Here is a 23,111-nt window from a genome sequence, read left to right as displayed (position 1 = left end):
TTACATATTTCAACACACTGATCATTCGATTCTCTTCATAGTCCGGTTCCACATCAAAATTTAGATATTTCGAAAGAATCGTTATCAGAAGCTGATAATCATAGTTAAGAGGCTTATGACTTGTTGAAAATTTGCGTAAAAGCCATTTGATTTCTGAAAAAGAAGTCGCGAGATGAAGTTTTTCGTATTATTTCTTCTGCAATTCGGGGCAATTTCTCCCTCAAAGCTTTTTGATTGGTAAACAACACCAACCACAACTACTCGTGACTATTCTGGCTGCCCCAGTGGCTTCTCTCTATTGAATGATCAAACTTGTGTGCAAATTAGTAGGTGTACTCATTTCTAAGATTGAATTCGAGTTTCAGGTGAACACAGATAAAAAGTTGTAAAGTTGTAAAACTTAAACTTCAGGCAACCCCGATGTGAGCGTCAGACAACATGTATCTCTGTTGCAATCGGGAAGTTTCGCTGGAAAATGGGTGTCTAATCAAAACGCGCTGTTGGGATATATATGTCAAGTTCCCTTACCGAGTAGTACCGTAACTATTGAAACTATCACCACCACCTACATAAGAAGTACAACTACAACTCCACGTAGTCCAGCACGTTGTCGCGATGGGTTCACGAGTATCAATAATAATGCAACTTGTGTTAAGGTGAGTTGTTTGAATGATTTCTAAAATTTAAATTTGAATTTTCAGTTGCTCAATACACCGATGCTCTTCCAAGATGCAAATTTGGCGTGTCGAAATATTAGTAAACTAGGAAATTTGGTTTCAGTTCATAGCGCACAAACACTATGGAACTCCTATTCCTTGCACCTACATAATTGTTGCACCACAAAACTCCATTCCTGAAATTCGATTCACGGATCTGATCATGGACTCTTCTAATTTGAAAATGATGCTCTACGGAGCAATTGATGACGTCGGCCCATTCGCAATACTTACTAACGATGACGTTTATAAGTACTACAGTTCGTATACTAACGTGCTGAAAGTGTCCTTCCAGTGCAATCCGTGTAATTCTGATGGTTACAGATATGCAGCGGATTATAGAAGTGATCTGGATTAATTTTTATCTTATTTTACAATAAATTTGCAGACTAACTTACAGAACTTCCACAGTACCATTCAAAAAGTTTACACTAAATATTTTATTCTAAAATTGAGCAATTTAAAATTTTTCCACTGCAGTAAACAAAAACACTTTATTGTCTTAAAAACAAGCATTACTCCAGTGGATTTTTATTATTGCCACCACTGATTTCTTGAACCTCCAACTTCACAATCCAATGATTCTCCTGGTTTTCCTCTGCTTGTAGAGTTATAAGGAGTTCCGCAGTGTTCTTCATTCGAACAACGATCAGGGATGGTTCCGATCTGAAAATCAAACAAGGAATCGTGAGAAATGTGCACATCAATCCTGCAGGAACAGTATTTCTACAGCAACATAACTTCTAGAGTTATTTTACAGTGCAGCTACAGTAATCCTACAGTTCAACTAGATTGAACCTGCAGTGCTACTACAGTAGTCCTATAGTACCACTACAGATATCACACAGGATCTCCACAGTAATTTTACAATGCCACTACAGTTATCATACAGGACACCTACAGTAATCCTACAGTATTGCTTTACAGGACCTCTACAGTAATCTTACAGTACCGCTACAGTTGTCATACAGGAACTCTACAGTAATCTTATGTACAGTTCCACTAAAGTAATTCTGCAGTGCCACTACAGTAATACTACAGATCCACTAGAGTGGTTCTACAGTACCACTACCGTATTAAAACTAATAAGCTTACCTTCTCAATTTGCCAGAACTCTCCGCAAAATCTCGAGCATCCTCAAAACAAACTTTGGCTAATTACTCCTTTGTAAAGGTAAAACTATATACCGATCCAAGATCCCGTCCATTTTCCACGAAACTTTTGGTCAACTTCAAAAAATCATTAATCATATATTTGCTCATTTTCTTCACGAAAACATTTCGATGGCCATATCGCAGATTAGCTAACCTAGCAATTGCGACCTGTGTGCTGATGCAAAGTTGCCGGGAAATTTGAATAATGGGGTCCGCAAAATGAGAGTCTCCGTAAATGGACAGGGATTTCAGTGGGAAGCTGGAGAATGTGAGCAGCGGCTTGATTGTGTTGAGCAACTTCTCGGTTTCCCAACATCCTATATCTAGTTCCGAGATTTTGAACTTTAAAGTTTTCGGTAACCGAAGTACTCCTTGTGGCTTGATAGACAGTTTTTGAATGTTTACTTGAGCTCTACCGCCGATCAAGTTTTCCACCAGATACTTCACAGCGCTGTGAAGCCGTCTAGAATATTTCAAAACCTCCACCCGTTTCTCTCCAAGAATCGGTGGCGCTGAAAACCAGAGCTGCCGTGGATGTAGTACTCCAGACTCTAATTTTAGATACTGGGTGAGTGGCTCAGCCTCCTGTATTTCAAGTGGAACTTGGCTTTTACTCAAGCGAGCGATAGAACGAAGAGCATTTGCCTGGTGAGCAAGTACTTTTTCATTGAATTTTTCCTGCTCTGCAGCTCGAACTTCTTCATCCTCTATTTGAGCGATTCTCTCTGGTTCTCGCTTCAAACTGTACAATTTGCTAGCCACTCTGGAACGCTCAGTGTGCTCTTCTCTACTATCAAATAAAACTTCCGAAGAATCGTTTGCGATTGCTCCAAAATCCATCGCACCGAACTCATCGAGGTCATATGGAAGTTTATCTTTGCATGTTGAGTTGATCACAAAAAATCGATAAATCGTTCCATTGACTATCACACTGTTTTGGGACAGTTCGAGATTTTTGAGATGCAGATTCGCGGATTTTTCCGCACACCGTAGGTCTGGACAGCGTAGGGAGAGTTGGATTCTGAACATTAAAAGCATTTTTTGAAAAATAGAAAACCGGAAAACCAGAAGACAAAGATCTCACCTTAAATTGAACTCCAACCATCCAATAACACATTTCAGACTCGAGTAGGATAGCGGGTTTGCAGTAGACATTTTTGAGTGGCAAAAAGGGTGGAATGCGAGGAGACGTCGACGCAAATGTATCGACTGGTCAGGGCTCGCTCCGTGTAACTGGGAAATTAGGTCAGTAGGAAGGAAACCTAGGTGCATTCTATGGGAAGTTTGGCTGCCAGAATTTAAAAAGTCTTGTATGGAATTATTTATTTAAACGAGTTTTCAAAAAAATATACTGAACAAGTTTTCTGGCTTCATTGACTGCTCGCATGAATTGTAAGGGCAATATTCCAGACGGTATTGATTATTTTGCTGAACTCGTAAGTTACGCGGAGCTCCGTAGAGTCACTCATTCGAAAAATGATAGTAGGGAAGGATCCTGGTGGCCTGAAAAATAAGTGATTTAACTTTGAACTATTGTAAGAGTCCTTACCCCTCCAAAGTCGTGCCTCGAGTATCTTTCTTCAAATCCGCCATGAAAACTTTTCCTTCGGCTTTTCGTTCAGATTCAAACGTCCAGCAAGTTCCAATTTCCCGGCCCTCCTCCAACCATATTCGAATAGTCTCTGATATTCTGTTAATAGAGTGCGTGACATGAATTCTAGGGTATCCGGTGTTGATTCTCAAAAGAGTATGATATCCATAGCCATATTTAAGAATAATTAGGGGAATAGCTTGAACCATCGGATTTTGAAATTCATAGGTCTTTTCTATAGTCAATGATTCCAAGGATTCCAAGGAACTTAAATTAGGGCGGATGGCTTCAAGGATCTTATCCAATTCTTCACTTGGTATCAGTAGATGCTGAACTTTGAGGTTCAAAGATTTGGGGATTCGAAGAATACCCCTGGAATCAATTTTCAGATTTTTTACCTTGAAGCTCGATCTTCCACAAAATAGCTTCACAATCAGGTGTTTCATAGCATCATGTATTTTTCTTTTGTAAGTCAGAAGCTCTCCATGAATCACGTGTCGTCTAGGTTCAAGTTTATTAATTCCAAACTTCATGGAATAAACTGCCGGGACTGGAAAGCCAGTGAGTTCTGTTTGACACTCCCGAGCAATTAGCCGAAGAGCATTGACTCCGTGCATCAGAACCCTTTGATCAAGGTTTTTCTGTTGAAGAGCTCGCTGATCGTCATCTTGAATCTTTGCGATTCGCCGAGATTCTAATGTAATATCCCGCATCTCTCCGCTAATTCTCACTTGCTCAGAAAACACATTTCGTGTATCAATCAGAATTTCATCGTTGTGCGGCTCCACTACAGAGTCCAGATCCACCGCACCAAACTCGTCTAGGTCATAGTGGTCGGGCCTTCCAATAGGTGTAATATCCTTGTGAATAGTGAAGTCATACATAGTCTTATTGATTATTATGCTGTTGTGCTCGATTTGCAGGTTTTCGATGAAGATCGGAACGAGTTTTTCGGGAATCAAAGGGCATCGGTGAGAAAGGAGAATTCTAAAATTGATTTATTTTTGTTCAAAAATATAAAACTTATATTATAGTTAATAAATTACCTCAAATTTGGCTCCAAATACTGGAGCACAGGTTGTTGTGCTAGATAGGAGAGCGGAGTCATCTTGTAACCAGAGCGAAGAGAAAAATGGGAGAAGATGACTATCTAGATTGCCAAGATGCACATTGGACTCTTTGGGGTCGCCAGGTGGTCCAAATTAGCCCGCCGGGTTTATTGCGGGGTGGTCTTACAATGTATGTATACTAGAAGAAAAGATCGTTTGATATTTCAACAAAAGAAACCAGAATTATCAACAAAAATCGTAAATTCACAATTTTTGTAGAACTGTCCGAGACAAATGCTTCTAAAAAATATTAGTGTTTTTTTTTCGAATCCACGGAACTTTTATTTTTTCCACCGTACTACTCCTATAAGATCTTTCTGCAGTAATCTTAAACGATTCTCCTACACGATACAGCTATAGTGTCTCTACAAGAAAACTACAGTAATCCTACAGTACCGCTACAGTTGCCATAGAAGTCCTCTACAGTAATCCTACAGTACCACTATAGTTGTCATACAGGACTTCTACAGTAATCCTACAGTACCGCTACAGTTGTCATACAGAGAGTTGGATTCAGGGACTAGTCAAACATTTTAGTTGATAACGCGCGGAAATTTCATAGCGGAAATTTGATAAAATATTGGTGCCTGATATTTGTGTTGATAGCTGATAACACGATCAATTTTGGCATTATCAAAAAAAATTCAACACAAAACTGGAGAAAAATAGATAACGAAAATGTTATCAGCTGTGAGTTTTTGATAACCAAAAGTCAACAAAGTTATCAGCGAAACGATTAAATCACAAAAACTGACCTCAAACTGGCCCTGTAAATTTGACAAACTTTGGCAGCTTATATCTAGGTTGCCTTTAATTTTATCAACAAAAAAAGAGCTTTGATAATACAGAGTGCAAGATTAAAAAAAACAAATTTATTAAATTGAAAACTATCAGAGAAAAATTATTAAAGCCGCTTCCTCCGAACAACCACTTTCAAATTCCAAACCTTAATCTGTTGCTGTTTGAACGAAACGTAAATCTCATCCGAATTGTTCAACGAAATTGCAGCACTACGACCATACTGTGAGAGGCTGTAACAGTAACATAAGTTATATTTTTTCCGAATAGCAACTCACTTTTTATGTCCACTAAAGCTGGCGCCAAGCTGTCTTCGGAGGTACATTATACTATCCAGAGCTTGTTCTTGCGACCGCATCGAAAAGTTCCAGATTGTTCCGATTTTGTGGCCATGAGATTGCCAGATTCTGATAAGATCTACGACTCTTTCGGAAAGACTTGAGAACTGCTCGTTATTTTCCACTCTAACATTGCTTGCAGAAGCTGCGCCAAACAAGTTTTCATTTGGGTTCTTGAGGATTAGGGCGGTTTGGAATATAGGATGACTGATGTTAAAGTCGTCGTTGACAGTGATTGTTTGGATCCTTCCTATGAGCGGCTTGAAAGCTTCAACTATCTTATCCACTCCAGAGCCCAGGATTTCCAGATGGCTCACTTTAAAGCGGAGGTCTGCAGGAACCCGTAGAATCCCTTTACACTCAACTGACAGCTTTTTCACTTGAATTGGGCACCGTCTTCCACTGAACAGCTTGGCTACCAAGTACCTAAACGCTTGGTGAAGCTTCATATTGTAGCAGAGCTTTTCCCCGCGGAATATGATGAATTGACTGTTGATTGACAAATTCATCATCGAGCTTGAAGTTGGCTCACGACGTAACCATCGGTTGTCTTCTAGTTGCTCCAAAGCCACCACTGCAGCCGTAGCCTCTTGTTTTTCGACTCCATCTGGCATTTTCCGTATCTCGATTCTCATCCTGAGAAGTCGATTCTTCTCTTCCTTAAAACTCCGATTATCAACTAGAACATCATTTCCATCCACATCCACTTCGTCGAGATCAATAGCTCCAAATTGATCTAAATCGAAGGGACTCGAGAAGTTATTGCTGGTAAGTGTCAGGGAATAGTCTGTGTTGTTGATTTTCACACTACACTGATCAAGTTCCAAGTTATAGATTGTGAGGGGAATCAATTTTTCGGTCTTGTGGAGTGAGGGGCATCTTTGGGAGAGCTGAATTCTGGAAATATGAATTTTGGGCTTTGGTGGTGAAATCCAAAATTTTGGTAATTTTTGGGCTAGCTCACCACTTTTTTAGAACATTTACAGTGTCTGAGCATTCTCAAAAGTGATGGGGTAGACAAATAAATTTTTTAAAGCTCTAGTAAAAACAATCAGATTATAAAAATGCCTACCGTTTTTGGGCGCAAATATCTTAGGGAACTAATTCTCTCATTGCCGAATGCTCTTTCGCTGCCGCTTTTTTTCGCGCCAAAAAGTAGGCATTCTCATGAACTGATAGTTTTTTAAATAACGTACCTCGCATTAGCTTCCAAATGCTTAATGACACATTTTAAACTTTGATGGGTGAGCGGCGGCATTTTACTTCTGAAAGCCATATTGTTAATTCAGTGTTTGGGTTTTTTTTCTGAGAAAAAATAGTAAATATTAACAAAATAAATAAAAATAGGAGAAACTCATGAATATGGCAAGATTATGGATGGCGAGAGTGAGATGGTATAAATTCCCTAAAAAATCGATTAAAATTCAAGCGTTTTGCCTTGTCCTTTAGCACCAGGACTTGTGAGCTATCTTGTATATTGCCTTTATTTAAATCAGAATGTAAACGCGCTCTACTGCTAGGGGAAAACGATTGGAGACGCAGACAGGAAAAACTGGTGTTCTTGTCTTTTTTTCGAGTCTTACTCATTTTGCGGATAGGCAGCGTTTTTGAACTAAATAGGCAATTAAATTATGTATTGATTTTTTTTTCAGAATGGGTAAAAAAGAAAAATCAAGAATTTGAATTTTTCACAGAAAAAATTGTTTTTTTTTTCGAAACGAGTATGGAGCCGAGGTCCAAAAAGAGAAACAATAGGAGTTTTTTATTTGATAATTAATATTCAATAAAACCAATTTTAGCCTCTACTAATCCAAAAGCAAAGTCGATATGCCGTCCTTTTTTGAACTATGAAATTTTGGAATTTTCGTTCTGTTATGATTTACTTAGATATTAATTAGATGTATTTATTAAATTATTTGAGTTGAATTAAATTAAACTGAACATTAAAAGAAAATAATTAAAATTGCCTCCGACGAACAATCACATTCAAATTGCAATCATCTTGCTCCTTCTTGACAAAAGCATGGACTTCGGCGGAGTTGTCGATTGGAATTATGATACTGCGACCAGATTCCGAAAATCTGCAAGGTAAAATTCATTTTAGGATCCTCTAGAAACCCCATGAGCTGACAAGCCAACTCACTTTTCATGTCCTTTATAGCTGGCGCCAGGCAGTTTCCGGAGTTGCACTAAACTTAACAGAGCAAACTGTTCCTGACGCATCGAAAAATTCCAGATTGCTCCGATTTTTTGTCCATAAGATTGCCAGTTTCTGATAAGTTCTACAATTTTGTCGAAGAGATCTAAGAACTGACAAGTACTTTTCACCATAACATTGCTCGCAGCAGTCGCTCGGAACAAGTTCTTATTAGGGTTTTTGAGGATTAGGAGATGGGCGGTTTTGAATATAGGATGATGTATGTTAAAGTCGTTGTTAACAGTGATGGATTGTAATTTGGATCCTCTGAGTAGTGGTTGTAAGTCATCAGCAATTTTATCCACTCCAGAGCCCAGGATTTCCAAATGGCTCACTTTCAAGCAGAGGCCTGCAGGAAGCTGTAGAGACCCTTTACACTCAATCGACAGCGTTTTCACTTGAATAGGATCCCGTCTACCACAGAACAGCTTGGACATCAAGCACATGAATGCTTGGGGGAGCTGCATATTTTTGGGAAGCTTCTCTTTGCGGAAAGTGTGTAATATATTGTTGATCTTGACACTACACTGATCCAGTTTCAAAGTCAAGCTGTCGATTCTTAGAGGAGTTGATTTTTCGATTTTCCGGATTGATGGGGATTGATGGGAAAGCTTGAATCTGAAAAATATGAATAAGGCCTTTTTTTCCAAATTTTCTAACAAAACATACCTCGAATTAACCTCCATATGCTTGATGACACATTTTTGACTTGGGTAGGCAAGCGGCTTCGAATAAGACATTTTTATTCAGAAACTTGTGGTATAAAAAACACTAGAAATAAAATGATATAGAAAAGTGTGAGTAGTAATCGCAACAGACTAGGGGAGTAGATCGAAGGTCAATTTGGCACAGTATCGATTGGAAGTTTGACGTTTTGCCACGAGATCTCCTCCCCTGGACCTACTAAGTTTGGAATGTATGTACCATGTGAAATATATCTGCTAAACTACGAAGCAAATGTTTTTTGAGCCTTCCGGATCTGAAACTGGTCTGAAAAATATACATAAAGTTAAAATGAACATTTATTGATATTTTCATAGCAAAATAAAATTATTAAATGCAAAATGCATTTAAAAATACATTAAAATAAATTTTTTTTAGCTTTTTTTTAAAAATTTGAAAATAAAAAAGTGACATTTAAAAAATATACAACTTATTGCAATTGTGAAGGCTTGCGAATTGTGAGCACCAAATTCCAATGATCTGCTTTTTTTGGGTTTTTCTCGTGGAAAACATGAAGTTCCGTAGTGTCATTGATTCGAAAAATGACACCGAGCTCCGGTTGCCTGAAAACATTGAACTTCGGCGCTATCAAAGAAAGCTTCTTAGGTTTTAAATAAATTTCAAAAGGATGCAAATTTTTTTGGGACTATCTGGAACTATCCAGGCGGTTTCGAACTTTCTAAAAACGTTGAAATGTAGTAACTATATAGTAGATGTAGCCAAAAAATGTACTATTTTCTGTATCAACCTTGATTTTTCTGTATATTTTAAAACCTATGTAAAAGTTTGTAGAACTCTCTAGAATATTCAAAATAAATTCTAAAATGTTTTTAACTTAATTTACGTATATTAAGCATTTGAAACTTTTCTTAGAACTTGCTAAAAATTAATGAAAACTTCAGAGCAATCCACAGCTCTCTGGAACGGTCTTAAGCTATTTAGAAAAGAATATTAAGTTTTCAAAAGACTTTAAAAAGTTTTTCTGGTATTTTCTAGACTTTTTCTAGAACTCTGAAACTTCTAAAACTACTAGAAATTGATATCTAAAAATCAAAAATTAAAATGAACTCACTTAGCAACGATAGCACCTTCAATTTTCTTGATTTTCTTAATTTGCAAATTACAAAAATTCCATGCTGAATATCCAAACGAAACGATGGTTCCAATTGGCGGGGCGTTCAGAATCCAATCAGTTGCAAGCCTCGTAACTCCATTGTAGGCGTTTTCAGACATTTTGGTGTAATGAACTCTTGGGTGAGCGTCGGCTCCTGACCATAGCAAACGAGGTCCAAAATAAGTACACTCGAGAATGATCATTTTTGCAGATCGCATTTCCGGATATCGGCGATAGGTGCACCCATCAGTATGGAAAGATTGCAGTGGGAAACTCGAAACGTCTATGATTCCGTTCTCCAGGAGAGTCGCAAAAATTTCGTCAATTTTGTTGCCTCCAATTTTGAGATTCAACATTTTCAATTTAAGCCTAGGGATCCGAAGAATCCCCTTAGCGCTGATGTGGAATTTGTTGACCGCGATTTGACCACGTCCGCCGAGCAACTTTATGAGCAAGTATTTGAGAGCTTCGTGAGTTTTTCTGTGGTAATAGAGCACTTCTAGATGGTCAGTGGTTTGAAAGTGTAGAAATTGAGAGAAAGGAATTTGAACCATTGAAATTGGCTCACGGCTTTTGGTTTTTTGAGCAAGACTTTGAAGACAGTTCACTTGATACATTGCAAAACGTCTTACAAGTACGCCCCGAGCCCTTTTCTTCTCCTCACTATCATCCATCTTGGTAATCTTCTCATTTTCTTCTTTAATCCTCATTTTTTCCGCCTTATATTGAAAATCAAAATAGTCTATACCCCTTATCAGGAACTCATCCGGTTCCTGCACAAGAACTTGCTCCAAAGCCCTACCTCCAAACTGATCAAGGTCAACACCAGATGCAAGATCTTCGGCGGTTTGCAAGGAATTTCGGATTCCAATGGTGTAGGAGGTTTTGTTGATAGTCACACTGCATTCGTTGATTTTCAATTTTTTGATTTTCAGAGGAGCATGTTTTTCTAGAAGCTGGAGTGATGGGCATCGCGAGGAAATGGAAAATCTAAATTGTTCGAGCTTAAACCTTATAAAATTCATCAAATTTCAACTCTCCTCAAGTTGGGCTCCAAAAACTGGAGCACAAGTTTGGAGCTCAGATAGGTCAGGGGGACAGTAGTAGGCATTTGTAATTGGAATACATATACCGGTCTGGACGGCAGTCTGCAAGTGTTGTAAAAAAAAGGTGTGCGCAACAGCTGTGCAGGGTCAGCAGTAGGCCCCTCTTGGAACCCAGCCAAACTCTATTACGCGTCGAACTCTCACTTTTCGGATTGTTTTGCTACGAAAATAATGTCTACAAGCCTTCAACTATCAGATGGAAGCTCTAAAAGTTTGCTGCAATATTTGGAGCCTAGGTTGAGGTAAGTTCTACCTTAAACCCCCACATGCTTGAAATTAGGTCTGTGAGATGTCGGCTGCACATAAATTAGATGATCTATGTTTCAGAACTATTTAGAATATTTTGCCAAGTGGTATACATAGATCTACAAAAAATGCGAGAGAAGAGACTCAGAGTTTTCAACCGATTTTGCATGGTTAAGAACGTGCTGACGTCACTTTTTTTGGGCGAAAAATTCCCGCATTTTTAGTAGATCAAACCGTCATGGGACGGCCTGGCACCACGTCTTTTCACGTGGTGTCAGACTGTCTCATTTCAGTTTGGTCTACGTAGGTCAACAAAAAATGCGGGAGAAGAGACTCAGAGTTTTTAACTGATTTCGCATGATTAAAAACGTGCTGACGTCATATGTTTTTGGGAAAAAATTTTTTTTTGATGGGCATCGCGAGGAAATGGAAAATCTAAATTGTTCGAGCTTAAACCTTATAAAATTCATCAAATTTCAACTCTCCTCAAGTTGGGCTCCAAAAACTGGAGCACAAACTAGAAAATAAAATTCCCGCATTTTTTGTAAATCAAACCGTAATGGGGCAGCCTAGCACCACGCCTTTTGCAACTTTTCTCGTTGATTCTCAGAGTTTCTAGAATTTTTTGGAACTTTCTGAAACTGTTTATAAAATTTCTCAAGTGTTCTGGAATATTGAATGCACATAGATATAACTACAACCTTTTGAAATTTTCTAGGAGTTACTAGAAATTTTTTGGAACTTTAGCAAAGCTGTGACTTACTTGAAACTGACTATGCATAGATCATTTGGAAACCTTGAATTTTTCAGATTCCAACTCTCGAATCAATGCCCAGCCCTTCAAAATATCGAACTAGAAGTTCCCATGCATATTGAGCGATTGGATATAAGCGAATTTGGCGTTGAAATTAATCGCACTAGCTACGCATTTCAAGTTAAGACCGACGAAGAGATTGACCAAACCTTTGACGTTGACGAATTTGGTATGATAGACTACGATCTTGTCGTGGATCAGAATCCCGATACAATTCTATTAGATAATCGAGACCCCTCCAACATGCATCTTGAACTAAGCTATGAGCTCCAATTACTACAGAACGAATATGACAGAATTGAAGGTCTAAACGGAAATGATGGAATTGAGGATATTGAAGGACTAGCTAAGGCTCGGGAGGCGCTGGAAAAACGGAAAACCCGATATCAATTCAAATATCTAAAATTGATGGCTCGCGAAATGGGCATCAAATCTCAAATATCAATTGCTCGTGAGCCACTTGATCAGCACATTAGATTCAGTATCAATTCGCCGGATAGAGTCCCTCTTTATGAAGAACATCTTGCCTATAACAAGAAGATCCATGAAGCACAGAGAAGCCTTCTGGAGAAACTATTCGTTGGAAGACCCACAATTTGTGTGAAGAGCTTGTTCATTGATTCTTGTTTTATAGTTTGTATTCCCAAGAATATGCAGTTCAAAGTTAAACATTTAAGTCTCAGTTGCAATAATTTTGACGAAGATCTCAACGCGATTCGTCCTCTACTTCACGTTTCAAGCTTCCCACTGGAATCTATCGAAGTCTATGGAAAATGGGATTCTCTTGACCCTATTCTTAAAACTTGTGGAGTTTTATATTTTCCCGGTGGTTGTAAGATAGAAAAGTTGTTAAAACTTCAAAATTTCCATCGAAAAGTTCATGTTAATATCTTCGACGCATTGAAGCAACTTCCTCCAAGTGTAAAGAGTTGGCTCGAAAATAGGCAAGAGATTGGTACGGAGTACACATTTGACATCAGTAACGAGGATCAAATAATTTTATTTTTGGATGAGATGAAGGAGTCCAATGCGGATAGAATTGTCGATGAGTAGGTTCAGTTTTCAGCGCCTAATTCTTACAAAAAAAACTTTACAGAGCTGAACTTCATGTCAAACTTCGGATGGACAATTCCACGGAGCTTTACATCAGTTATGACCCTGCAAGAGACAATGTCGGGAGGATGAAAATGAAGTTCCAAGTTCAATAATTCAATTAAATAAATCTACGTAATTGTTGCTAATTTCCTGACTCTTCGCCGAGTCTTTGTAATAAATAAACTTAATTTCTACCAAATGCTCAAAGTTACACTTTGCTCCAGCAGCTGCGGGTGAGGGTTATTACTGCAGTAGGAGCCTCTATAGGCTCCTAGGTTCTCACAATTCTTAGTTCGCTGTTATTTGAAAATGACTTTTTCTTACCAAAGTTTGAGAAGTGTGCTCTTGTATTTGGAGCCTAACTTGCGGTGAGTTTAACTAATTTTAATAGAAATTAACAAGCGTTTTTTTCTCAGAAACTTGCTATTGTTTTAAACATGGTGCATCGACTTTTGAAAAGAATTTCCTATTAAAGGTGGAGTAGCGCCAGTGGGGAAAATGTTAAAATCCACTCCTTCGGTCCCAAAATGACCAAATATCATGATAAAACATTTCAAAAAATTTTTGAAAATTTTCTACTACCTGTCAAAAAGTGGCAATTACTCAGTTTTTGCCACTCATAATTTTGGAAGTCGACCAAAAAAAAACTTTTTTCCTACATTTTTTATGTTTTAATTTTATTTAAATTAATTGTATTAAAACATTGTAGGAGTGAAACCATGCGACATTTCTTTAAATTTCCTCAAAAGCTCGTATTTTTGATCATTTTGGCAATTTGCCAAAACTTTGGCCGGAAATTATGAGAAATCTAAAATTTTTTGGATGAAAGGAGATACCGAGCTTCTCATCATTTGCGAAGAGATTCAAAATCGAGACAACAGGTTGGATGTCAAGTTGATAGTGCAACAAGGCAGAATTGTTTGAATTTTAATTTTCATCAATAAAAAAAGTAAAAGCATAATTAACTCAATATAATGATTGAATAAACTCGTACTTTATTACTTCAATGTGGTGAGGCCCGAAGGACCAAATATGCGTAAAATCGTTAGACAACTGAATAATTGTAAGCCCAATAATTCAGGCTGACGGCCGCAGGTCCGAATACATGTTGAAGCATTGGAAAACCGTAAGCATATTCGAGTGTTACCCGAAAATGAGATAATTTTCAAATTATTATAACTCAGTCAGTTTCGGCCATAACGACCCTATTTTTTCATCAGACCCATGCCTGAACGGCTGCCGGGCTCAAAATTTTAATAAAATGCCAAAACGCATAACACATAATCTGCATATATTTCAAGAGGCCTTTGATATTAGTAGTAAAAATAATTCATGTATCAATGAGCATTGGGAAACCAAGAAAGAAATGAGCAAAACGAGAGAGGTATCACATGGGAACATCTGAGATTTTTAGGTTAAAAAGATTAGTAGGACGGCAGAAAAGATGGCATAACAATATAAGCTATAAACTAAAATAACATTCACAACTAAATTCGGAATAATATTTACAGTCGAATAAAAAATTATATTTCAATTATCCTGCAATTTTTCGGACTGTTTGATCTTGAATGTTCGGCCTGATATCTGATCTTTTCCGAAAGTAACAATTTACTTCACATTGTCTGGCGAGACGTTGTCGAACGTTTGTTCATTATCGTCATCAAAATCAGCACGAATTCCGAAAGCTCTTGCGACACGACGTTTATTCATTCCTTCGCAAGTGAGTACTGCAGATTCGAAATTGGTCGATCCTTCAATCATCTGAAAATGTTGCGTTTTTTTTGGTCTTTAATTTCGATTACTTTTCCGTGGAATAAAAATGATAATTAATTTAAAATGTTTCAAAAATTTACCAATTTCATTGGGTTTTTTTTTTGGAAATATCTGAATTTCAGGTATTTTTCAATTTTTAATTTAAATAATACTGATTTAAAAGTGGAGTAAAATCTAAATTTTTACTGTTTGCCTCTACTCTAGGGCTCCCAGCTAAGTGAGGCGCAAAATGCGGGCCTCTCGCCGGCCGGCCTCAAGCCGAAGCCGCTGTGTGTGTGTGCAATGAAGTGCAAAAGGTTTTTATTGGAAGCGGCCGACACGATCCGGGTTCCGCAGCTTGGTGTGTGCGCAACGTAGTGCGAAAAGGTAGTTAATTGAAAGCGGCCGACACGTTCGAGGTTCCGCGCCGCACTATAAATGCGGCGATCTCGTGGAAGCCCTACTCCACCTCTAATATTCAATAAACTCACATCACGAAGTTTGACGGCATCTGCTCCGGTGAACTTCACTAGCAAGACATCAATTCGTCTAAAGTGTGATAAGTGTTCAAGTGCGACTTTCACACGGAATCCACCATCAAACGTCTTAGCCATCCTCCATTGATCCATGTTCACAAGATGCTCCCACTCGCTTCCTCTGTGTTCCTGGCGGTCGAAAGTGTGCGAATAAAATTGAAGCGCTCTCAATTCTCCAGCAGGGAAGATTTCCAACAGTGAAGAAAATTCGCGTAACGAGAGATAGCTTGCAGTAAAGGCATTTGTTCGAATGCTTCTCGTGGAGTTGAGCATGCTCGAGGTTTCAGTAAAGCATTGGTCGCGCAACTCTTTCTCCGGAATATATAACCTGATACCGTGACAACCCAGTGTCACTCTTCGATTTTCCAGAACGAGCTTCAAATCATTGTTGCACAACTGAATAGATTTGCCTCCTTCGATGAATTTCTCCCACGTCGGTTCAGTGTCGTCACTTTCAGCAAATGAGACCATGCACCCTCCATTTTCAGGTTTGTATGTGATTACATAGCCATCGTACTCGATCGTTGAGTAATTGTCACAATTCTCATCCTCATCGGCATCATTCAAATAATTGTGTGTGATTGAGAGATCGTTGATTTCAACTTCTTGGCTCATCACGACTTGGCGGTACTTTTTCGAGACTTTTGCCAGAGCAAATCTGCAATAATTTTTTAAATTATTTGTGCAACTACTATTTTTTGCAATTCCTCACGTTTCGACGAATTCCAGGTTGTCTACGATTTTATTAATCACATTGTCTTTTATTAATCACATTATCGATAATACCAGTAGTCGAACTCCTTTTGTGGAATAGCGTCCTTTCCAACGTGTTTGCAGAAGTTCTCATAGGCATCCTGAAGTGGTAGCTTGTCGAGAGCCTCGTACAGAATGCATGCCCGGATAATTTGCTCGTTTTTGCGCAATGAAGCCGACATTTGAGAGATTGTCTGAAAAAACGATACAATTAAAGAAAAGTGAACAAGAAATTTGTTTAAAAATACAGCAAGGAACAAAGTAAGCGGGAGACAAAAGTGTGAGCAAAACAGGCGACACAAATCGAAGAAATGATGATGAAAGAGGGTCCGACGAGAGAGTGCGAGACGACTAGACAGAGTAGATCAAATGAGTGTCTCGCCGCATTTCATTCCAGGGGTGGGCGGCAAACGATTTTTCCGGCAAATTGGTAAATTGCCGAAATTTGAAAATTTCCGGCAAATCGATTGTTGCCGATTTGCCGAATTTGCCGAAAATTTTCGACAAATTGTGGTTTCGCACTTATTAGTTGGAAATTTCAGGATTTTAATTTCAAATAGCAAAACTAAACACATCCGATGCCTGTTCCTACATCTATTTTGAAAAGTAAGCAAATTTTATGAAAATTATCTTTAAAAAACGGGAAAAAACATTCAAAAAGACACAGTTTTAAGTGTTTCCGTCTTATAAAAAAACCCTTCAAACATTTCCGGCAAATCTGATATCCGGCGAACGGTAAATCGGCAATATGCCGGATTTGAACATTTCCGGCAAATCGGCAAACCGGCAGATTGCCAAAAATGAAAATTTCCGGCAAATCGGCAAACCGGCAATTTGTGAGATTGAAAATAAATTTAAAAAACTGAACAAACTACATTTTTCAAAACATAAAATGAAAATCTCATTATTCGGAATTTTTTTAATTCGGAGAAACCATAGAAACACAATTGGAATGTGCCAAAATTTTGTATATGTTGTTTGGAATAATGTGCTATGAAAAACCGTGACTGGAAACTTCCGTTTTCTGAATCCTCTGAAATTCAAAATGCGAATGTTTGGCATATATAAAATGTATAGACACTGTGGTTTTTACTGGGTACAAAACAACAAAAAAAATAGAAATTTGCACATTAATTGATTCTATCAGCTTCTTTTCGACAAGCAACTCCTCTCCAGCAATAATACGGTGACATTTTATCGGTATTACAACTGAAATAATTTTTATAAAATTAATCTAGTATATCGTACCACCACGCACCATACCGCACCGTACCACCATACGCATGCACTACAAACTACAAATACTACAAACTACAACATAGTTAGGATATAAACAATAGTAGTAGTTGGTAGGTTTTGTTTTGGTTTAGAACTTGGTTTTAAACTATTAATGTACGTGTGTATATACAATAATAACTATGAGCTTGGTTTAGGTAGACTACAAACTACAAACTAAAGATGACTACATTAGGAATGCACTACAAACTACAAATACTACAAACTACAAAATAATAGTTAGGATACAACAGTAGTAATGTGTATGAATTAAAACTTGTAAGTTGTTTTTGAAATAGTAATGTATATACAATAATAACTATGAGCGTGGTTTAGGTAAACTTCAAACTACAAACACTACAAACTACATTAGGAATGCACTGAAAACTACAAATACTACAAACTACAAACTAATAGTGAAGTTATGTGTATGCTTTAAAACTTGGAAGTTGGTTTTGTAATAGTGAGGTACAATAATAAATATGAGCTTGGTTTAGGTAGACTACAAACTACAAACACTACAAACTACAAACTAAAGATGACTTACTCTGAGAAATAAGCAACTTTAGTGCACTGATTGTGTCCAATATACAGACATGCATTTGAAGGTAGGTCATAGCATTTCGTACTTGTATAGTCACCATGAGTTTCATCTAGAAACCCTCCCAAATTACCATCAATCCACACAAGAGATAAATAGTTTCCATATTTTTTCGAAACCAGATTTTCTCTTTCTATGTCGCCTGCAAAGCCAAAGTATTTGTAACTTTATAAATTTGAAAATTTGCCATTTAAAAAAGCCAGCTCTTCCAAATTATTGGGGCCTGTGATGCTTGACCATCCATCAGTTTTGCAAAATTCAATGGCACTGTTGTGATTTCCACAGGTAATGTTAGGGAAGAAACGGACCCCGATACAAACAAAGATGGTATCTCTTAAGAATATTTTCGAGTTGTTTGAGCATTGAAAAATACTGAAAGAAATTTTCCATGAGATTTCTCCGACGGGAGAGATTTCATTTTCATATCCAACATCGTTTTCAATCCAGCGGTCTGTGGTTGAAAATTCCGGAAATGAACTATTTGCAGACGGGCATTCGTAATTTCTGGTTTTGAAAGCAACTACACTCTTGCTAGATTTTACAGACATATTTCCATATTCAAATAGATGGCATACACTTGAGTAGTATGCTAGCTGGAAACTTATAAAAATGAATTTAAAGTCTAAATGGATCTCACAAAACAATTGTTATCCCAATAGCAAGTAGCAATGCAGTCATCCAGTGACAATCCTTGATATTCTTGAGATTCAGACATATCTGATGGTTCTCCGTAGACTACTACCATTTGCAGGGAGTTTGTCAAAGGAAATAGGCTCAGGAAGACTATGGAAGTGAGCATTTGTTCTGAAATTAGGTGCATTAATGGAATAATTCCAAAGTTTCATGTTCTTCCAGAAGCAATAAAAATTGAGAACAAAAAGGATAAAACTCTCAAAAAATGAAGACATATAAAATGAAAAAATTACGACATTCCGAATGCGCTAGTTTTTACCATAGTAACACAAAAATTGGAATGCACCGAATAATGTATGTTGTTTGATTATAATGTGCATCAAAGTTCAATGAATTGGGAACATGTCTAGAAACTACGAAAGAAAAAATATGAACTTTCAAAGGCCATGTGTTGAGCTCCCCCCCTGCATTTTGCACAAAACATTTGTCGTTGCTCGTTTAGGTCTCTCTGACTACTACTCTGTTGTCTGGTTGTCCTAGAAACATTATTTGTTTTCAGCTATGTAGTTTTTTCTTAGCTAACAAGCATTCTCAAATGTAGGTCCATTGAAAACTCACTCAGATTCACAGTAGAACCCTGTAAAATTACCTCTGAAAACTCCGTAAATCTACACTAGAAAAGTCGTAAATCTACACTAGACAACCATGTAATTCTACACTAGAAATCTCGTGAATCTACAACAACTTCCGTAAATCTACATTGCACTAGAAACCATGTAAACCTACACAGAATGATCTACTCAAATCTTTACTATAACCCCCCCCCCCCCGTAAATGTACTCCAGACTCCCCGTAAATCTACATGCTCCCCAAAACTGGTAGATCAAAAATTTTTCCATAGTGACCTCCTTCTCTCCCTTGCCCGCCACCGCCAAAAACTGTTACTTTGATCGTTATCTACACTGCCGCCTAACCGTCTATTTCTCTCAATTGCCTGCGGGTTCTCATCGATTTCTGTGCACTTTTAAAGGTTTTTTCAAGTTATTTTTTGGATGAAAATCTGGTTTTGCAGTTACAAATATGGCTTTTGAGACGCTTTTTCACGTGAACTTTATATTTTTTTTTGGCGTATATAAAACTGTTCCTCAAAATTTCGTCATTTTTCCCATTTTTCTGGTCTCAAGATCAAAAATAAGTCACTGATAAGATAAGAAATCCATCCTTATCAATGTAAGTACTCGGAATCATTTGTGATATTTGAATCATTTGATTTTTTGCTTTAAAAACTACTTTTTTTTTGCCATTTTCCGTTTAAAAATCTCCAAATTTCTTTGATTTTCAGACAAACTTTCTAATTTTCAGACAAAAAATGATCGCTCGCCACATTGCAAATCGGATTTCTCGGTTTTCGCAGACCAGAAGCCTTAGGACTGTAAGGATTTCTTCCAATTTCTACAAGTTTTCATTTTAGAAAAATTCAGATATTTCCAAAGACTACAGTATCCATCGCTTCAAGACCCTTCTCCACAGACCCCGATTCGTTAGTCGACAAGATGGTGTCTTCCACGTTCTGTCACGTGGCAAAATGTCAGCCGGACAGTTTTAGTGAGGAGGAAAAGAATAGCAAGAAGCTGGAGCCACGGACCATTTCTCACAGTTATCGGAAGGTAAGTAGAAGCTCGTATATCCAAATAAGATTACCGTAAATCTACACCAGCGTCCTCTATTACTACAAAAACTTCTCGTAAATCTACATAGAACCTCCCGTAGTTCTACAATTAGTTTCCTTTAAATCTACACAAATCTTTGCGTAAATCTACACAGAACTTTCCGTAATTCTACAATAAGTTTCCCATAAATCTACGCGACTTTTCCGTAAATCCAATAGCTCCATGTAAATCCACACAAGCATCCCCGTTAATCCACCCAGCGCCTACCGTAAATTCACCTAAGCTCTCTGTGAATCTTCATTAGCATTCCCCGTAAATCTACACAGAACCTCCCATAAATCCACACAGAACCTCACGTAAACCTACACAGATTCTCCCGCTAACCAACAATTGTTCCAGTTTGTCATCCCGCTCAGCACGGACACCAACAAGCAGAAGCAGTACCTGAGCGCCGCAAGAAGTGTTCGTCTTGGCAAAATTCTGGAAGACCTGGACCACATGGCCGTCCACGTGGCATACGTGCACAATTCGGACAACGGGACCCTCGACGAGCCAATGACACTGCCCAGAACAATTGTGACGGCGTCGGTGAAGCGTATCGATTTTCATGAGTGCGTGTGGATTTACGGTGGCTAGTGTAGATTTACGGGGCTCCATAGCTGTTTTTTGCTACTTCTGTTCAATTTTCAGCATCGAAATGCACCCATCCCGTGACGTTATCATTGATGGGCAAGTGACCTATGCTGGAACGAGCAGCATGCAAGTCTGCCTCAGATTGTTCCAGAATGATGAGATTGGGAATTTGAATCAGCTGCTCAAAGCGGAATTCATTATGGTGAGCTTCTGCAAAAATCTCACAAGCTTTATGTAAGTTTTCAGGTCTCGCGGGATCCTCTGGACGCTTCCAAGAAGGTGCGAGTTCACGGTTTGACAGCAAAAACTCCGGATGAAGCCGAAACTATTAACAAGACAAAGGAGCACTTTAGGCGGATGGGCAGCTCGACGAACAAGCAGCCGACAAATGAGGAGTTTCAAGTGATTCACAACATGTATAGTGAGCTCGTTGGCAGAAGCATGGTGCACGATGTGGCGGTACTTTCAGTGAGTTTGTAAAACTACACAAAACGATAGGTAAAATTACACATAGATCCTCGTAAATCTACATAGAATCCCCGAAAGTCCACAACTAGATCCTCGTGAATTTACATTAGCGTCTTGTAGAGCAATACAATTGTTCAGCGAATCTACAAAAGTTGTTTGTAAATCTACATTGGCTTCCCGTAAATCTACACGAGCTCCCTCGTAAATCTACATTAGATTCCCGTAAATATACATAAGCTTTCCGTAAATCCACACAGATCCTCCAGTAAATCTACACTAGATACTCCGTAAATCTACACCAGACACCCTGTAAATCTACACCAGAAATCCCGTAAATCTACTCTAGATAATCCGTAAATCTACACTAGACACCCTGTAAATCTACACCAGAATCTCGTAAATCTACACTAGATACTCCGTAGATCTACAATAGATACTCCATGAATCTAGATTAGTTCCCCGTAAATCTACACCAGTTTCCCGTAAATCTACACAAGCTTTCCGTAAATCCACACAGATCCTCCCGTAAATCTACAGGATCCCCCACAGAATCTTTGTAATCATGCAACTTCCAGAACACTGAAATGTGGATGCACAAGACAAACCTCTCGGTCACTGAAATCTGCTTCCCAGAATACCAAAACATGTACGGAAAGATTTTCGGCGGTTTCTTGATGCGAAAAGCCTTGGAGCTGGCTCACACGAACGCCAAGCTCTACTGCAAAGGTCGTGTTGCCATCCGATCCATGGATCAGATTGAGTTCCAGAAGCCTGTGGAAATTGGGCATGTCCTGCACTTTGACTCATTCGTCACATACACCGATGGAAAATATGTGCAGGTGAAGGTAGCGGCGACGATTTCGGATCAGCACAAGCTCCCCGAGCTCGCCAAGTTGAATCATCCGACGCTCGGTGAAGAGGTGAGGAGAAGCTTGAAGAGCTTAAAGACTCAAGTTTCCGATTTGTATGATTTTGTAGGCTCGCGTCAACACAAATGTGTTCAACTTCACGATGGAAAGCGTCGAGAATCCGAATGTGCTCCGTGTGGTTCCAAAGCACTATGTGCACACCACAAGCTACCTGGAAGGACGTCGGCTGCTGAACAATACGCTGAAAAGAATTGTGAAATAAGCTTATTCTCAAAACATTGAACTTGTTTTGTTAATATTAGAGAACCATGAATGTATCATCAGAAAAAAGTTCTTGTTTTCTACTTTAGAGAACTCGAGGTATTTCTAGAAAACCTGTTGTCTCTTCAATAAAAACCGTAGGATACGTACTAGTTTTGTTCTTTTTCAAGCTTACAAGGAAAGACTTTCATTTGACAGCGAAACTTCGTAACGTGACATTTGTCATTTGAAAGTATTCACCAAGAATCTGTCAATGCAAAATATTAAGAGGAAAAGTTCTACTCTCAGTGCTTCAAATTTCCATTTGAAATGCCTTCAGTGCACATTTTTACTTCCAAAAAATTACAATTTTTCAAAAGTCTCTCAGAATTTGTTACCTAATTTTAAAACCGTTCTAAAGACATTCACGGTGTGCGAGCACGGCATTTGGAGTGAATCTAGAAGCCTCAAAAGCGGTGAAAAATGAGGAGCTGACTTAAAATTTTGCAATGATGTATCTTTACAAATATTTTCAGAGTGATGAAATCAGAACCTGAATTAGTCTTGGCCCGGCGAGATTGTCACCACCAAAAAGACGCGGTTCAAGGTTGGACCGCAAATTCCTGATGGAGCAAAGACAATCTACAATACAAAAAATCACTTCACACTAATAGGTAACT

General features: G+C 38.3%; 8 protein-coding genes and 2 pseudogenes across 13 annotated transcripts; 3 read left to right on the top strand and 7 right to left on the bottom strand.

Annotated features, from left to right (window-relative positions):
• Nucleotides 1-241: 241 nt before the first annotated feature.
• R07C3.16 lies at nucleotides 242-1,074 on the top strand (annotated as a pseudogene). The gene is made up of 3 exons: nucleotides 242-365; nucleotides 412-656; nucleotides 702-1,074. Coding segments are annotated over exons 1-3 (742 nt in total).
• A 157-nt stretch (nucleotides 1,075-1,231) lies between these two features.
• Nucleotides 1,232-3,025, bottom strand: fbxc-30 (F-box C protein; the record flags this gene model as incomplete). The annotated part of the gene is made up of 4 exons (NM_001129156.3): nucleotides 1,232-1,382; nucleotides 1,812-1,852; nucleotides 1,904-2,891; nucleotides 2,955-3,025. The coding sequence occupies 4 exons, from the start codon at nucleotides 3,023-3,025 to the stop codon at nucleotides 1,232-1,234; spliced, it is 1,251 nt and encodes a 416-aa protein (NP_001122628.1).
• Nucleotides 3,026-3,178: 153 nt separating this feature from the next.
• Nucleotides 3,179-4,569, bottom strand: fbxc-29 (F-box C protein; the record flags this gene model as incomplete). Its single annotated transcript, NM_001392997.1, has 3 exons — nucleotides 3,179-3,373; nucleotides 3,420-4,448; nucleotides 4,508-4,569. The coding sequence occupies 3 exons, from the start codon at nucleotides 4,567-4,569 to the stop codon at nucleotides 3,241-3,243; spliced, it is 1,224 nt and encodes a 407-aa protein (NP_001379754.1). The 3' UTR covers nucleotides 3,179-3,240.
• An 860-nt stretch (nucleotides 4,570-5,429) lies between these two features.
• fbxc-33 (F-box C protein) lies at nucleotides 5,430-6,977 on the bottom strand. Its single transcript, NM_061448.4, has 3 exons — nucleotides 6,903-6,977; nucleotides 5,647-6,603; nucleotides 5,430-5,601 (listed from the first exon to the last, which is right to left on the bottom strand). Exons 1-3 carry the CDS (start codon nucleotides 6,962-6,964, stop codon nucleotides 5,475-5,477), a joined length of 1,146 nt encoding a protein of 381 aa, NP_493849.1. The 5' UTR covers nucleotides 6,965-6,977; the 3' UTR covers nucleotides 5,430-5,474.
• A 619-nt stretch (nucleotides 6,978-7,596) lies between these two features.
• Nucleotides 7,597-8,669, bottom strand: fbxc-31 (F-box C protein). Its single transcript, NM_061447.4, has 3 exons — nucleotides 8,573-8,669; nucleotides 7,850-8,521; nucleotides 7,597-7,787 (listed from the first exon to the last, which is right to left on the bottom strand). The coding sequence occupies exons 1-3, from the start codon at nucleotides 8,641-8,643 to the stop codon at nucleotides 7,664-7,666; spliced, it is 867 nt and encodes a 288-aa protein (NP_493848.1). The 5' UTR covers nucleotides 8,644-8,669; the 3' UTR covers nucleotides 7,597-7,663.
• Nucleotides 8,670-8,923: 254 nt separating this feature from the next.
• On the bottom strand, nucleotides 8,924-10,880 carry fbxc-27 (F-box C protein). The gene is made up of 2 exons (NM_061446.3): nucleotides 9,699-10,880; nucleotides 8,924-9,189 (listed from the first exon to the last, which is right to left on the bottom strand). Exons 1-2 carry the CDS (start codon nucleotides 10,763-10,765, stop codon nucleotides 9,057-9,059), a joined length of 1,200 nt encoding a protein of 399 aa, NP_493847.2. The 5' UTR covers nucleotides 10,766-10,880; the 3' UTR covers nucleotides 8,924-9,056.
• A 114-nt stretch (nucleotides 10,881-10,994) lies between these two features.
• On the top strand, nucleotides 10,995-13,201 carry fbxc-24 (F-box C protein; the record flags this gene model as incomplete). Of its 2 annotated transcripts, NM_001318297.4 has the most annotated exons (3): nucleotides 10,995-11,088; nucleotides 11,903-12,955; nucleotides 13,003-13,201. In NM_001318297.4, 3 exons carry the CDS (start codon nucleotides 11,018-11,020, stop codon nucleotides 13,112-13,114), a joined length of 1,236 nt encoding a protein of 411 aa, NP_001305226.1. The 2 variants fall into 2 exon arrangements, with proteins under 2 accessions (NP_001305226.1, NP_001305227.1); NM_001318298.3 differs by lacking the exon at nucleotides 10,995-11,088 and having other exon boundaries at nucleotides 11,958-12,955; nucleotides 13,003-13,114.
• Nucleotides 13,202-14,609: 1,408 nt separating this feature from the next.
• On the bottom strand, nucleotides 14,610-16,224 carry fbxa-200 (annotated as a pseudogene). Its single transcript has 3 exons — nucleotides 16,002-16,224; nucleotides 15,245-15,947; nucleotides 14,610-14,762 (listed from the first exon to the last, which is right to left on the bottom strand). Coding segments are annotated over exons 1-3 (1,079 nt in total).
• A 948-nt stretch (nucleotides 16,225-17,172) lies between these two features.
• On the bottom strand, nucleotides 17,173-18,717 carry T07D3.2 (PAN-3 domain-containing protein; the record flags this gene model as incomplete). Its single annotated transcript, NM_061443.2, has 4 exons — nucleotides 17,173-17,251; nucleotides 17,865-18,060; nucleotides 18,106-18,511; nucleotides 18,556-18,717. 4 exons carry the CDS (start codon nucleotides 18,715-18,717, stop codon nucleotides 17,173-17,175), a joined length of 843 nt encoding a protein of 280 aa, NP_493844.2.
• A 1,196-nt stretch (nucleotides 18,718-19,913) lies between these two features.
• Nucleotides 19,914-22,606, top strand: T07D3.9 (HotDog ACOT-type domain-containing protein; the record flags this gene model as incomplete). 3 transcript variants are annotated; one of them, NM_061442.6, is made up of 7 exons in its annotated part: nucleotides 19,914-19,983; nucleotides 20,033-20,218; nucleotides 20,621-20,832; nucleotides 20,912-21,056; nucleotides 21,101-21,322; nucleotides 21,898-22,242; nucleotides 22,301-22,600. In NM_061442.6, the coding sequence occupies exons 1-7, from the start codon at nucleotides 19,921-19,923 to the stop codon at nucleotides 22,451-22,453; spliced, it is 1,326 nt and encodes a 441-aa protein (NP_493843.2). In that variant the 5' UTR covers nucleotides 19,914-19,920. The 3 variants fall into 3 exon arrangements, 2 of the variants coding, with proteins under 2 accessions (NP_493843.2, NP_871990.2); NM_182190.7 differs by having other exon boundaries at nucleotides 20,023-20,218; nucleotides 22,301-22,453; NR_134552.1 differs by having other exon boundaries at nucleotides 19,921-19,983; nucleotides 21,898-22,606.
• Nucleotides 22,607-23,111: the final 505 nt, after the last annotated feature.

This window comes from Caenorhabditis elegans, chromosome II, assembly GCF_000002985.6.
Source record: "Caenorhabditis elegans chromosome II".
NCBI lineage: Eukaryota > Metazoa > Nematoda > Chromadorea > Rhabditida > Rhabditidae > Caenorhabditis > Caenorhabditis elegans.
Note: the sequence above shows the minus strand (reverse complement) of the source record. Positions and strands in the feature narration are given on the sequence as shown.

Excerpts from the sequence above, each read along its gene's own strand:
- fbxc-33 (NM_061448.4), bottom strand. The coding sequence starts at position 6,964 with ATGCCGCCGCTCACCCATCAAAGTTTAAAATGTGTCATTAAGCATTTG. Across the intron at positions 6,604-6,902 it reads CATTTGGAAGCTAATGCGAG|AATTCAGCTCTCCCAAAGAT; the intron begins GTACGTTATTTA and ends TCATATTTCCAG. Across the intron at positions 5,602-5,646 it reads AGCTTTAGTGGACATAAAAA|CCTCTCACAGTATGGTCGTA; the intron begins GTGAGTTGCTAT and ends TTACTGTTACAG.
- fbxc-31 (NM_061447.4), bottom strand. The coding sequence starts at position 8,643 with ATGTCTTATTCGAAGCCGCTTGCCTACCCAAGTCAAAAATGTGTCATC. Across the intron at positions 8,522-8,572 it reads CATATGGAGGTTAATTCGAG|ATTCAAGCTTTCCCATCAAT; the intron begins GTATGTTTTGTT and ends CATATTTTTCAG. Across the intron at positions 7,788-7,849 it reads AGCTATAAAGGACATGAAAA|ATTTTCGGAATCTGGTCGCA; the intron begins GTGAGTTGGCTT and ends TTTACCTTGCAG.
- fbxc-27 (NM_061446.3), bottom strand. The coding sequence starts at position 10,765 with ATGAATTTTATAAGGTTTAAGCTCGAACAATTTAGATTTTCCATTTCC. Across the intron at positions 9,190-9,698 it reads GAAGGTGCTATCGTTGCTAA|GCAACCGGAGCTCGGTGTCA; the intron begins GTGAGTTCATTT and ends CAATGTTTTCAG.